Source organism: Lathyrus oleraceus, chromosome 7, assembly GCF_024323335.1.
Source record: "Lathyrus oleraceus cultivar Zhongwan6 chromosome 7, CAAS_Psat_ZW6_1.0, whole genome shotgun sequence".
NCBI classification, from domain to species: Eukaryota; Viridiplantae; Streptophyta; class Magnoliopsida; order Fabales; family Fabaceae; genus Lathyrus; species Lathyrus oleraceus.
The window spans coordinates 433,430,676-433,445,239 of record NC_066585.1 but is presented as its reverse complement, the minus strand read 5'-3'; the positions used below and the strand labels follow the sequence as shown (position 1 = coordinate 433,445,239).

The following is a 14,564-nucleotide window of genomic DNA, read 5'->3' as shown; positions in this document are numbered from 1 at the left end:
CTATCCTAAGTGCACTCGAGTTCGGGTATAGAACTCATCTCACGAAGATCACCAAGCATACAAGGAATTAATATTCAAACAATTCAATCATTACATATAATACATTAATCCCAATTGCACAAAAATATGTCACAAACAATATACCATACAATACAACAAATATGAAAAGTACGCAAAACCCACTAGGCAAATGATATTCCCCAGCAGAGGCGCCACTTTTCGGTAGCGGGGTATTCGTTACCATTAGAGATATTGACTAAATCCAAGGTAAACCATACAAATCGAGTCGCCACCGCACTTCTATTTATCCAAAGGAATGGTTAGAAAGCGAACAAAAACCTAAAAGTTTTATCGAATCAAAAACTAGTAAAAATGTCAGAGATCTGGGTAAGGGGGTTGGTTATGCAATGGGAAGGTTTTAAGCACCCAAAACATCCTAGGTACTCCTAGGGAGCCCTTTTCATAAGTGTTGTTCTAGTCTAAGGGGTGTAGGTATATCTAAAGTACTATTTACTAAAAGGAAGGTTAAAAGAAAATGACTCGCAAGGATGTCGCATCCACTGCCTACGTATCTCATCTGAGTATGAGAATCAGAGTCTTCGTAGCTTGGCTATCTATGGGTTAAAGAGAAGTATGCTCGGTAAGACGTCGCTTCTTATGCCTACGTATCTCATCTGGAATGAGAATCAAAGCAAAACGTAGTTCGGCTAACTAGAGGTTAAGGATTTCCATCTGAACATGGACTTACAAAAGAGGACACCAGCTGTGTCAAAGGATGATGGGCAGTGTGTTCAACATCCTAGCAGTAGGTGTCGCAGCTCGCTGAATCGAGTCTTAGGCAGTTACCTCTTTGCAATAGAACGGACTGACATGCCACAAGATCGGAGGCGCACGGAAGGTCTAACAGTGGGGAAGCTTTGCTCTAGAGTTGTCATGCAATATGGACCTATGTGCTAGGATTTACAAAGGGGAACATCTACCTAATGTTAACATGCAAAGAATAAGGGAATTCTACCTATGTTATCACACACAAAGGGTTCTACCTAATGGGTGCTACCTAAACGGAACAAGAGTCGACCGGTGGAGCGCGGAGAGGAGTTACGGATAAGGGTAGATGGCGATGCCGGAGGCAATCGACTTATAGGTAGATGGCGATGCCTGAGGCAATTTACTTACAAGAGGATGGATGAATGCGTGCTGGTTCTGTTAAGTTTTGAAAATGATTACTCGACGTTGGATCGAGCTTTTGATCTTATTTTGAAATGGTTATCGGATGTTCGTTTTAATTCTTATATTAACAGGTGACTAAAGAAATAAAGAAATAAATATTATACACTTTATGGGAGAGGGGTACATTTGTTATGAATGGGGATTGTCCATGGCAAATAAACAATAAGAATATATGCCTCATACATCATACAAGTAGGCAACATTTATCAATCAGATCAGATAAATAAACAATATGTAGTCAAACCAAATAATTAACTAATGGAGCATTTAAACAATGCATGGGAGTATGAACATGTTAAATAATCAAGCAATAGAAAGCATGAATGAGAGAAACAAGTATAAAAGATAACAGATGAATCAAACAGATGAAAATATGCACACGAAGGGTCCACTGAATAATTTAATCAGGAAATAAGGTAAGGACCAAATAAAATCAAGGTAAAAGGCCTCTAATACATGACATATGAGATGAACGAGGGAGGATCAAAAGATCTCTTCAATTGCCATAAGCAATCCCTAAGTCAAACATCGATCATAAAGAAGTCAACTGAAAATTCAAGTCAACTTAAAAAATAACAAATAAATAGCAAATTAATCAAGAAAATCATGAAAAATTAAACTAAATAAGGTGGGGTTGGGACATCATCATCCCCCAAAAAGATTTTAAAAATAATGAAAATTGGCACGTGAATTAATTAAAACAAAACATAGGTCAAACCAAAAGTCAATTAGTAAGACTAGGTTAGAAATAAATCAAGATAAATAGTAAATTAATCAAGAAAATTATGAAAGGTTAAACAAAATAAGGTGGGGTCAGGACATCATCATCCCCCAAAAAGATTTTAAAAATAATGAAAAATTGGCATGTGAATTAATTAAAACAAAACATAGGTCAAACCAAAAGTCAATTAATAAGACTAGGTTAGAAATAAATCAAGAATAAATAGTAAATTAATCAAGAAAATTATGAAAAATTAAACTAAATAATGTGGGATCAAGATTTCATCATCTCCCAAAAAGATTTTAAAAATAATGAAAATTGGCACGTGAATTAATTAAAATAAAACAGAAGTCAAATTAAAAGTCAACCAACCAAACTGGGTCAAAAATAAATCAAAAATAAATTGAAAATGTGAAGTAAAATTCCAAGAAAAGGTCAGGTTGACCATGAGACAGTGGTCGACCTTCATCCCAAAAATAAAATGCTAACATTAATTTTAAGTCATAAAAATAAAATCAATAAAAAAAGTGTGTTAAAATGGACCATTTAGAATAAATAATTAAAATAAAATATTAATATTAAAAAAATACGAAAATAAAAATTATATAAAATTAAATAAAATATTAATAAAAGTGAAAAATATTTTTGGGTAATTTTATGGACGAAGAAAATATTTTAAATAAGAAAAAGAAATATGAAAATGGAAGGATTAATGGTGATGAACATGGTAAGCAAGCGTAGATATATCAAAACATGGCCATGGAAGAGATGATTACCTAATGGAAAATAGAAATGGAATGGAATCTGATATGTGATAAAGCTTTGCCTCCTTGCCATGAAATTTCAATGCTCCTTTTGGGTTAGGGTTTCAGCTTCTTAAATATGGTGGATTAGGTGTTCTCATGGGCTTTTTAATAAGTGATTTATCCATAAGAACAAAAGTGTGAAGTGAGGTGTAAAATGTTATTATTTTGGGCCAAACTTAAGTGAATGGATGTCCAATGCATGGCCAAAAGAGGTGAAAAACGTGACTGGTTTGTGCAGCATGCTTAGAAAATCTGATTGGGCCAGCCAGGCCCAAAATCTGCCTAGAAAATCAAGTCATGGTGCCCACTTTAAATGAATGTATCTCTCAAACCCTGGATCCAAATGAGATGATTCCAAAAGGATGTGAAAGAGGACATGGCAAGGTATAATTGTTGTGAAGAAAGTATTTTCAAATAATGCCTTGAAGTGCAAGAAAATTGGCCAAGAAGTCTTGACAAATTTTGAAGATTTTGGACTTAGAAATTTTTCTAAGTGTTCTAAAAAAATGTCTCACTTTGACTAAGCATAACTTTCTAAATTATAATCCAAATGGAGCACACTTTATATCTATAGAAATCTTGGAATAAGAGGAACACCTTTCATGTTGGAGAAATTTTCAAATGGAGCTTTTATCTTGATGTAAAATGGGCTTAAAGTGAGTGCAACGATCATGAAAACTTGCCCTAAATGGAAAGTCAACCATTTCCAAATTAAGTAACTTTTTCAATTCCTGATTAAATGATGAATCCATGATCCAAACTTGATCAAATTTCACACATAGGATCCCCTAGGCATGGATTTTGAGATTCCACTCTCAAAATGTCAGAAGTTGACTTTTCTGTCCCCACAGTTGACTTTTCCCAAACTGTCTGATTCCCGATTCCATTGATCAATTAAAGCACTTCTAGCTCAAATAAAGAGCTGATTTTTTGTATGTAGACCATTGTGGACATATGGAGAGCCATGGAAAAGAGTTTCACCCAAAGAATCAGAAATAAACTGATTTTATACCAAACCCTAGTTTTAGGGCAAAATGATCAGGAACTGATTGCACTGATTGCCAATGGGTCTTTCTAAGATAATCGTGAATCTTCCTAGGACAAGATGCCTCTCTAATCATGACCTGGATGAGCTCCTCTACTTCCAACCAAACATTTCCTGTTGCAGGTAGCCATGAAACCCTAATTTCTGATTAAATCCAGATGAACACAATGATAACTTTGAATCCTTCACTGATGAACTGAGGACCATAATAAAATACTTGGACCCCCCTGAGACCCTTGAGACTTGTATACTTAGAAAATGAATTCCAATTCTCAATCTTGCTTTGTGTGGGCTCCTTCTGTTAAGGAGTGATCGATCAAAACCTGATCTCCATGTCACTCATGCAGTATGCAATGAGTATGACCTAATATGATGCTAATGAAGTGTAAAACATAATCCCATGCTTCCAGGAAAAATGAAGGGTAAATTTTGGGGTATTACAGTCCACAAATAGGGGATAGAAATCAATCAGAACAAGACGAAGGCTATTATGGAGACCAAAGCACCATCAACCAAAAAGGAATTGTAATCATTATAAGGAAAGATAAACTTCCTAAGAAGCTTCATCTCGAATTTAAGTGGTCGAACACAAGCCTTCTCTCCCCTTCTGCGCCTGAAACAAGGCAAGTTCGAATGGAATGACGAACACCAAGAGGCATTCGACAAGATCAAACATTATCTGACGAATCCTCCTATCTTGGCACCACCGTGTGGAAAGAAGCCTATGAGACTGTATATATCAGCTTCCGACACTACCATAGGTAGCATGTTGGCGCAAGAGAATGAAGATGGCGTCGAAAGAGCCATTTACTACCTTAGTAGGGTTTTAAATGATGCATAAACTAGATACACTTCAATAGAAAAGTTGTGTCTTTGTTTGCATTTCTCTTGTACTAAACTTAAATATTATATAAAACCTATTGATTTATACGTCTCTTCGCATTTTGATGTCATCAAGTATATGTTATCTAAGCCAATAATGCACAGTCGAATCGGCAAATGGGCTTTAGCGCTCACTGGATACTCTTTAACCTTTATGCCTTTAAAGGCAATGAAGGGACAAATTGTATCAGATTTTATTGTAGACCATGCACTGATCGAAAATCCTCAATTTCAAGTTGAGTTGAAACCTTGGAAATTATTCTTCGACGGTTCCACTCATAAGAATGGAAGTGGGGTTGGGATAATGTTAATTTCTCCTGACAGAATTCCAACACAACTCAAATATAGAATTGAAGGTCCCCTTTGTTCCAACAATGAAGCAGAATATGAAGCTCTTATTGCAGGACTTGAGGCTTTGTTGGAATTGGGGGCAACTAGGGTCGAAATTAAAGGAGATTCAGAATTAGTAATCAAGCAACTGACGAAGGACTACAAATGTATAAAAGAAAATTTGATTATGTACTTCGTCATTGCAAATAGGTTACTCAAAAAATTCGAATACGTCGACATAAAACATGTCCCTAGAATAAAAAACCAAGAGGCTAATGACTTAGCACAAATAGCCCAGGGTATAGAATTTCAAAAGAAAAGCTAGAAGAGCTTGTCGAAGTAAGAGGAAAGGCAATGGCTGCCAGATTATCTCCGACGTATTTGGAAAGCACCCAGTTAGGATATGCTAACAAAGAGGAGTTTGAAGTATTGGCCATTGATACCTTGATAGATACAGACTGGAGGAATCCAATTATTAATTATCTCAAGAACCCTTCGACAGACACGGAAAGAAAAACCAAGTACAGGGCTCTATCTTATATATTGATAGGAAATGAATTATTCAAGAAAACACCTGAAGGGATCCTGTTGAAATGCTTAGGAGAAAGCAAAGCTTACTTGGCATTATCCAGTGTACACAGTGGAGCTTGTGGAGCACATCAGGCAGGCCATAAGATGAAATGGTTTCTTTTCAGATATGGAATGTATTGGCCCGCCATGTTAAAAGATTGTATAGAGTTTGCTAAGGGTTGCCAGGAATGTCAAATACACGCAGGAATTCAACATGCTCCTGCAAGTGACCTTCATACAATTATTAAGCCTTGGCCCTTCAGAGGTTGGGCATTAGATCTAGTTGGGGAAATTATACCCCATTCATCCAAAGGTCAAAGATACATACTTGTAGGAATTGACTATTTCACTAAATGGGTTGAAGCAGTACCTTTAGTCAATATGGATCAAGAAACCGTTATTGAATTCATTCAAAGGCAAATTTTATACAGATTTGGAATCCCAGAAAGTATAACAACAGATCAAGGATCAGTCTTTACTGGTCGAAAGATGCAAGAATTTGCAAAGGAAATGGGGTTCAAATTATTAACATCCACACCCTATTATGCTCAAGCCAATGGTCAAGTTGAAGCAGCCAACAAAGTGATAATTGGGTTAATAAAAAAGCATGTAGGAAAAAAGCCAAAAAATTGGCACAAAACTTTAGACCAAGCACTCTGGGCTTGTCGAACTTCCCCTAAAGAAGCCACTAACACTACACCTTTCCAGCTTACATTTGGACATGATGCAGTACTACCTGTCGAAGTCTACTTACAATCAGTGAGAATCCAAAGACAAGGAGAAATCCCATCTGATTTATACTGGGAAATGATGACGCTTCGAGAACATCAAAGTGTATTTGGTGAGGGAGGTTTGTAAGTTATCGACATCATAAGCTGGAGTCAGTCGAAGGTGTCTGGTGCCCTCAATGCTTCGGTTCATTATCTCTGGGGCATTTTCTTTGACGTTTCCTCGTGTTGGCAAAAAGGATTCGAAAGTGGCATTAAGCCACAATTGAAGAAGCCAATAAGGCCCAGATAGTAATAGATTAGTGCCAGCTTCGTATTGCTTTAGCTTAGCGCTAGCTGATCCTAGACTTTCGTACAAACTAGCCAACGAAAGTTCACTCAAACACACTCTTCGACCAACATGCAATTGGTTAGCGAGCGTTAGAAATCTCTTAGCAACTTGTAGAGATTTGCAGTAAAAGAAGAATTTGAACAACCATAGACCTAAGAATGCTATGTGTTCTATATCAGAAACTTCTTCACCATCAGCATGATATAGATTAATGTAAGTACTGAATGAAGCGTTCTTAACGTTGAAATCAATCAAGTTTTCACAGTCTTGGTAGGGGTCGAAGGTTTCTCCTGTCGGAGGAAGTCCAACAATGGCAGCTACGTCGAAAAGTGTGGGAGTCATCATTCCACAAGGAAGATGAAAGGTGTTATAGGTACTATCCCAGAAATATAGGCTGGAGAGTAATAAAGGCTGACAATAACTAAATCCAAGCTTTGACATCTGGATTAGGTCAAAAATACCCAATTCTTTCCAAAGTGAGGCTTTCTTCTTCTCAACTTTTGTTAACCAAGCAAGATAGGATTTATCTAGGGTTGGACAAGACCGGAAAGGTCTGAAACTATCAGTAATAAAGTCCAATTGAAAAGCTTCTCTCTGGTTTAGATCCTCATTGTCTTTAGAAGAAAGGGTTTTGTTGGTTATGGGTTTAGTAGTATGGTGACAAGGAAAAAATTGAGTGCACTTCTCTAAATGTTCGTCAGATACTAATGGGCCTAGAAACCCTAAAGCATTTCCAGAAAGAAGAGAAGGAACCATTACCTGAGAAGCGAAAATTGCTTTCTGTTCTTTCAAGAGTTTTGGAGCAGTGATGTATTCTCGGTCCCCAACAGTGATGGTTGTGCTGGTTGGAATGTTCTGGGAAATGGAACTCTTTGAAGATCCAGCACCTTTGATGTTCTTTGACTGTTTTTGTTGCTTATTGTAGCGGAGAATTCGTTACCATTAGAGATATTGACTAAATCCAAGGTAAATCATACAAGTCGAGTCGCCATCACACTTCTATTTATCCAAAGGAATGGTTAGAAAGCGAACAAAAACCTAATAGTTTTAACAAAAACTAGTAAAAGAGAACAAAGATCTGGGTAAGGGGGTTGGTTATGTAATGGGAAGGTGTTAGGTACCAAAAACATCCTAGGTACTCCTAGGGAGCCCTTTTCATACTTGTTGTAAAGGTTATTTGTTTTGTGGAAAATTTTGTTTGTGCAAACATGATTGAAGAGATGAGAAGAGAATGTACAAGTTTATTTACATTTTGTGTTTGGATGGATAAACCCATTGCTTACGTACCATCTTATAAAAAGATTAGGATCAAAACCTCGTAGTTCGGGGTAAAAATCTCAAAACAAGTTGGTGAATTGATTGGTCCAAAAGCCTTAAGGTCTTTTGTTATCAAAGGGAGAAAACTCAACCAAAACCACAAATCCACCATGTGAGGATAGCTTCAACATGCTAGTGAGGGGCTAACCCTATAAGAAGCATGGAAGACTCATTGTCCATCACTAAGGATATAGGTGAGTATTACATCTACCACAAAGATAACTCAAACCTAGTAACTAAAGGTTATGGAAAATTTGATTAAGAAAGTAGCCATTGGAACCACAAAAAGAAATTTGAATGGGTTATATTTACCAATTAGAAGTATATACAAAAATGGTCAAAGTTGACTTAAAGGTTCAATTCAAAATAAGTGTTATGAAAAGAAAGTTTGAAAATCAAAAGCATAAGGCTTAGGTTTCTAATGTTTGAAAACAATGGTTAAATGTTTGCACAAAAGGTTTTGGCTTGGGTTAGAATGGAGGAAAGAAGAAGAATGGCTAAGTCCTAAAGAAAGCAAAAAGATGAAGGATAAAGAAACAAAACCACAATGGAGTTCCTCTCTTGAGATCATATTGATGATCCAAGTAGCTCCCATCCTTTGGAATAAGCAATCACAAAAAATAATAAGCTCAAGCAATCAAACAAGTCTCTTAAGAGATCCTCAATGTATCTTGTGTCTTTCACTTTGGATGAACATGGCAATGGTCCTTCAATTAAGCTCAAGTTGGACTCCTAGCACAAGAAAACACACATCAAAAGTTCCATGAAGTAAAACAAGAATGGACAAGAGTGAGTTTAGAGATTTGGTCCTTCTAATCCATCTTCATCATTAAGATCCTTTTGCTCCAACTTTGCACAAGGAAAGTCCTAGAATCTAAGTCCAATTCTCCATTTTTTTTGCATAGGGAAAGTCCTAGAAATTAAGTCCATTTCTTTACATTTGGTTCACAATAATCAAAACAAAACACAAACATAATAATATATACACAATTATATGCTCAAGTGAGCAAAAGGCAAATGGCATTAACATAAACACGTGCTCAAGTGAGCAAAGAGAAAAGCAAATGGATAATATGTACAAGAATAGTAAATTGCAATAAAAGTAAAGAGAAAAAAGTAAATGTTAATGGTTAATGATTAGTGTTAGTAGTTAGTGTGCCATAAGGAAAATTTAGCGCTATGTTAAGCAATCGTAATTGGACTTATGTAGAAGTCACAACTATCTGAGGCCGGTCAATAATAATGTAGGCAACAAACACAAGTTAGGAGTCTTGATTAGTGAACCAAGTCCCAACAACTTGCCATGCCAAAAAGAAAATGAGAATTGATCTTGTATTGGTTTAAGCCTTTTGCATGATTTAGAAAACGACCTATCCTTAATGCAAAGCCATTCACTTGATCAATTGATCAAGATGAATTAGATTTGGATCAAGGAAGATTAAGTCTCCCTAATCAATGCTAACTTATCAACTTTCAACTCATTGATCAAAAAGAAAGAAGAAGAAGAAGATGAAGAAGAAGGAGAATGGATCATGGAAATGGAAAGATCAAAATGCATAAAATGAAATAATATATACCAATCCATATGTATTGACCAAATGACATTGAAAGTCAAAGTCAAACAATGATAAATCAGAAATGAGATGAATATTGGAGATCAAACTATAAGCATAATATTTTTGGCATTTTCAATATTAAAATAAACTTGAATTAAAAAAATAATGGAAAGGTCAAACTTCAAAATCACCTCAAATCAACCTTGAAAGGTCCAAGTAATTTATCCTAAGTTCAACAAGGTCAAACAAAGTTTGACAAAAAATTTCAGCATTTTTTAAAGTCAGAAACTATTTTTAATCAATTAAAAATGCATAAAAATAACCTAATTGAACTAAAATCTCAAATAAATCTCAAATCAAATTAAAAATTGATGAGAATATTTTTCATAGATCCATCATCATTCAAATAGGTTAGGAACATACTTTTGTATTTTTTGAATATCAAAAACTATTTAAAAATGAATTAAAAGAACCAGAAAAGAGAAAATTCACAAAAAATATCAAATGACAAAATAAAAAATATTAAAAATCAGAAATAGAAACTAGAATTTATTTGGAGACTAATGCAATTGGTCCCATAATTTTTTGATTAAAAATGAAAGAGATATTGATTTTTGAAAATAATTGGAATTAAAGGAAATAAAACTAGAAATTAAAAATGGCAAAAAACGAGAGCCCTTGGATCTGAGCTCATTAATTGAGCTGGCAGATCCAAGCATCCAGAGGCGCATGCCTATTGTAGTCCACGGTCAATGCAACCACACGGAGACTAAATAAAAGTCATAACAATGAATGGCATGGATTGAATCTGGGAAAACAATCACACGGTCCAGATTGGATCTGGCAGTGAAGCAGCCACCGGAGCCACCTTCTTCTCCGGTGAGCTTGCAGTTTCCGGCCACCATAGCAGACAAACAAAGCTTAACCAAATCACACGATCTATACATCATTGGAAAGCTGGGATGATGTACATCATCCCTGTACCATCCATTTTCACTCTAGATTTCTATGGTGTGAGAAATCAGAGGTTGAAAAATCTGGTGTTCATCATGAACTCAATGGATTTCAAAAATTGAATGCATAAACATGATGCCTCTATTGAGAGGACTTCAACCAACACAAGATCTAAGCCAATAGGTCAATGGATGATGAGATTCGAATGAAATACCAGTTGAAGAGTAAGCTTGAATTCTGGTAACTTGAGCTCAATTCCTTGCTTGCTTTGTCCAAACAGAAGATCAGTGAGATAAATGATGAAGGTTTAGAAGCTTTAGATCTAAGAATTCAACCAGATGAAGTTGAATTTTAGATCTGAAAAATTTGAAGAAAAATGGAAATTGCTTCTTTGGTGAGGTTGGGGAATCACTTCAGCAGGGTTTCAGGCGCCTTTAGGTTGATTTTGAATGAAGCTGAACCCTTCTATTTATAGCAAAACAAACTGCAAGCAAGGTGAATCTCATGTGCATGGAATTTGGATCCTTCATGCATGGGCCTGTACAGGCGCGTGCAAAGCCCAAAAGCTGATGCAAATGCATGCTGAACACAAACCAAGTTGAATTGGACGTGTAGTTTGAATGGCAATTGCTTATGTATCAAGATTTCATGTGCATTCCATAATTATGCCTAAATGTTCAACTCTTCGAAAATACCATTTGCCAAATCCAAATATGATCATGTGAGTAATGGTTGGAAAGGTCTTGATGTAAGGAACAATTGTTATGTCGGGCAAAAATTCATTTGGAGTGTGGAAATTTATGAAATTTGAGTTTAAAGTGTGATGTGCAAAACATGTCAAGGCAAAGTTTCAAAATTTGGCCAATGTTCAAGCCCTTCTGTTTTGACGATTCAGGCCTTAAATGAAAAAACCTCCAACATCAAAGTTGTAGATTTTTTCAAGACAATCAAAATGGACTTACATTTTGCATCATTTGGATTTTTGATGAAGAAGTTATGGGCACTTGAAGTTGGACTTTTTTGCCTTTTAATGCATTTGGTCAAAAAGGACCTATAATGTCTTGCATTATCACATGTATTTCCTTTGATATTTTGAAAATTTGCTCAACATAACATTTGAAGTAGACATCTTAAGCTTTACAATGCATTTGATCCCACCTAAAAATCATAAACAATGAATGAGTTATGTCCTTGGGAAATTGACCCACAATTAGGGTTTCAGTCAAAATGACCTATAATGTATTGGAATGGGAGATGGCCTTCCAAGCTTCAAATAAATTTTTGATGAACATGAACGTTGTTCATATTGTCTCTAAGAACATTTTTGCTTTTGGAACCATCTCCATTTAACCAACACATAAAATGTTAGGTCTCAGTGTATTTCAAAATAGTCAGATGAATTGACTGATCAACTTCTCAAGTCCATGCCTCATATCTTGATGAATTGATGATTGAGGACACTCCAATAAGTTTAAATATGCATGAAATGATGAATTAAAGAACTTCCCTTGATTGTATTTGATCATGGGCTGAGGTTGCTTCAAGAGCAAGGCATTGTGGTGCACAAATGAATTAGGGTTTCTCTGAGGCACAAACCTCAAACCCTTTGACTTCCTTTGATTTGATTTGTTCAAAATGATGAATTGAGATGCTGGGGGGCATATTTGATGGATGAGAGCTTTGAGAACCATTACCATGTTTGCTACCATTTCCTCTTGACCATGTCTTTGTACCAATGATCTCCTTGAAGCTTTTGACCTTGTGATTGCTCAAGCTACAAACAAAAGATGTTAGTGACATATTTTTGTGCTTTTGGTTAGTAAATAAAAATAAGGAAAATAATGATATACAATTCAAACATGCTTGGTGATCTCAAACCACTCACAAGGAGTCCCACCTAAAGGCAAGGGGAACCAAGATGCTTGTGATCCTTGAGGCAATGCCAAATGTAATGTTATGATGCCATGAGGGATCTTAGGGACAAAATTAGGGTCTTACACTTATCAGAAGACGTTGTAGTAGACTTTGGAGATTTTGAAGGATTAGGGTTTAAGGAAGAAGAAGCATTTTTCAAAAAGGTTGAAGAAGATGAACTTAGAGAAAAAGCTGGAGATTTTCGTGAAAAGAGAGAGAAAAATGACAAATGTTGCTTTTATAATGCTGAACCTGTGAGGCTGACTGGTTACGCTTTACTAGGATAGTGGGCCACGGAGAAGTTTTTTCTGAGAAAAGTGGACAAGGAATACTATTCATTTTCTTGGAAGTTGAAACTCATGATGTCATATAACTGCGCACACGTTCTGATGAGACGTTTTGGAAAAGTTAATCATGATTAACTGACAAACGTGGACTTTTAAGACTATGAAAGGTCTCTGGTCGAAATCTGGTAAATGCAAAAAAATGTCCATTTCTACAGTAATTCGAAATAGACATTTCTTGGGGGAAATTTGTTAGCTGGGGATTTCGACAGACAATTAAAAGGTCTTTGGAAATATTAAGTTTTGAGAATAAGCAAGAAATGACTGTAGCGAAGCTGTTTTAATTAGGGGTGGCAAAACGGGCTCGGCCCGCTGGGCATGCCCATTTTGCCCGCACTTTTGTGAGGGGCGGGCTAAGGATTTAGGCCCTCACCCTCAAATGTGTCCGCCCCGCCCCGCCCCATTTTTTTCGCGGGCTTTTGAGGGCACGTGTATTTACATGAATTTTTGCATTTTTAGGCTTAAAAAGTGCAGTGCCCGCGGGCTTTCCCCGCCCCGCCCTCACTTTTTTGCGGGGAGGGTCTAATTTTTAGGCCCACATCCTCAACTATGACCGCCCCCCCCCCCCCCCCCCCCCCCCCCCCCCCCCCCCCCCGTTTTTTTGTGGGCTTTTGTGGGACGGGCCTAAACGGGGCAGGCATGCCCGTTTGCCACCCCTAGTTTTAATTCTCTTTGTGGGTAAGCAATTATTTGCTGTCGAAGCCTGGAACTTGGAATATTTTTGGGTTATCATAAAGTTTTCTTCGACATAGGTGTTTATAGAGTCGAGACTTCAAGCAGAAGTATTTGAAATTTAAAACAGAGCCGTTTCGTCCGATTAACACGTGGAAACATCTAAGATATGCAACGCTTGGGAACGGCGAACGTGGCAGTCATACATGTAAAGGCCGTTAGGGTCGAACTACTATAAATAGGGATCTTAGTTTTAGATTCAAGGGGGGTTCAAACAGATATACAGAAATTCACAAAATACACTCGAAGTACCGGAGCGAGAGAAAAGAGTTTTACGCTGAAAATGTATGTATAAAGAACACCATAAGTTTCGTTCATGTTATATATTTTCATACCAATTGTTTAAATCAAAGTATTTTACTGCCTTTTATCTGTCGAATTACCCTTACTTTTCAGTAGTTTATCATTACTTTTCATTTCTGCATTTACATTCCGCCAGAATCTTCATTTCCAGTACTTTCTTAAAACATAGAGCATTTACTTCGAGTCATTTATCTTTACCTTTCCTAAGCCTTTTCACTATCTTTAAACCTTTTAATACCAAGTTATCGTCATTTACTTTGTTCATAAAGTCATAAGTTTCACTTAGAATTGTTGTCTAAACATTTTTTGTCATTCACAAATTAGAAACAAACGTAACTATGAGTCAAATCATAGTAATAACAATTCTTAAGACACATGTCCTAGGATCAATCTAGTCGATCCTGCGAGTTACCAAAAATATACAAATTTGGAAGACTAGCGGTTGTTTATCAGAAATCACTGGTAAACAGACCTTTGCTAGTAATAGAACACGAGAGTTGGGTAACACATTGATTAATTAACTATCATAAAGTTAATTTGGGGTGATGAGTTCTATTCGCCAAGTGCACAGAATCAATCATAATTTTAAAAGATATCGAATCCACATGGACCAATAATCAAAATTATTGTTGTCTATTGATGGTATGTAAATCTAATACTTTAATTCTAGGATTTGAAGGAAACTAAAGAAAATTGAAATTAAAACTAGTTGGTTTCGTGACTACTTAAATAAGTGAGACTAAAATGTGATTTCCAGTGTACCTTAGAGACTATGGATAAATTTAGGCGCTAGTCAATAAT

General features: G+C 36.3%; 1 protein-coding gene across 1 annotated transcript; it reads right to left on the bottom strand.

Annotated features, from left to right (window-relative positions):
• Positions 1-6,379: 6,379 nt before the first annotated feature.
• LOC127104206 (uncharacterized) lies at positions 6,380-7,399 on the bottom strand. Its single transcript, XM_051041406.1, has one exon. The coding sequence runs from the start codon at positions 7,397-7,399 to the stop codon at positions 6,380-6,382; it is 1,020 nt and encodes a 339-aa protein (XP_050897363.1).
• Between the last annotated feature and the right edge of the window lie 7,165 nt (positions 7,400-14,564).

Coding starts and splice junctions, on each gene's coding strand:
- LOC127104206 (XM_051041406.1), bottom strand. CDS start 7,399: ATGGTTCCTTCTCTTCTTTCTGGAAATGCTTTAGGGTTTCTAGGCCCA.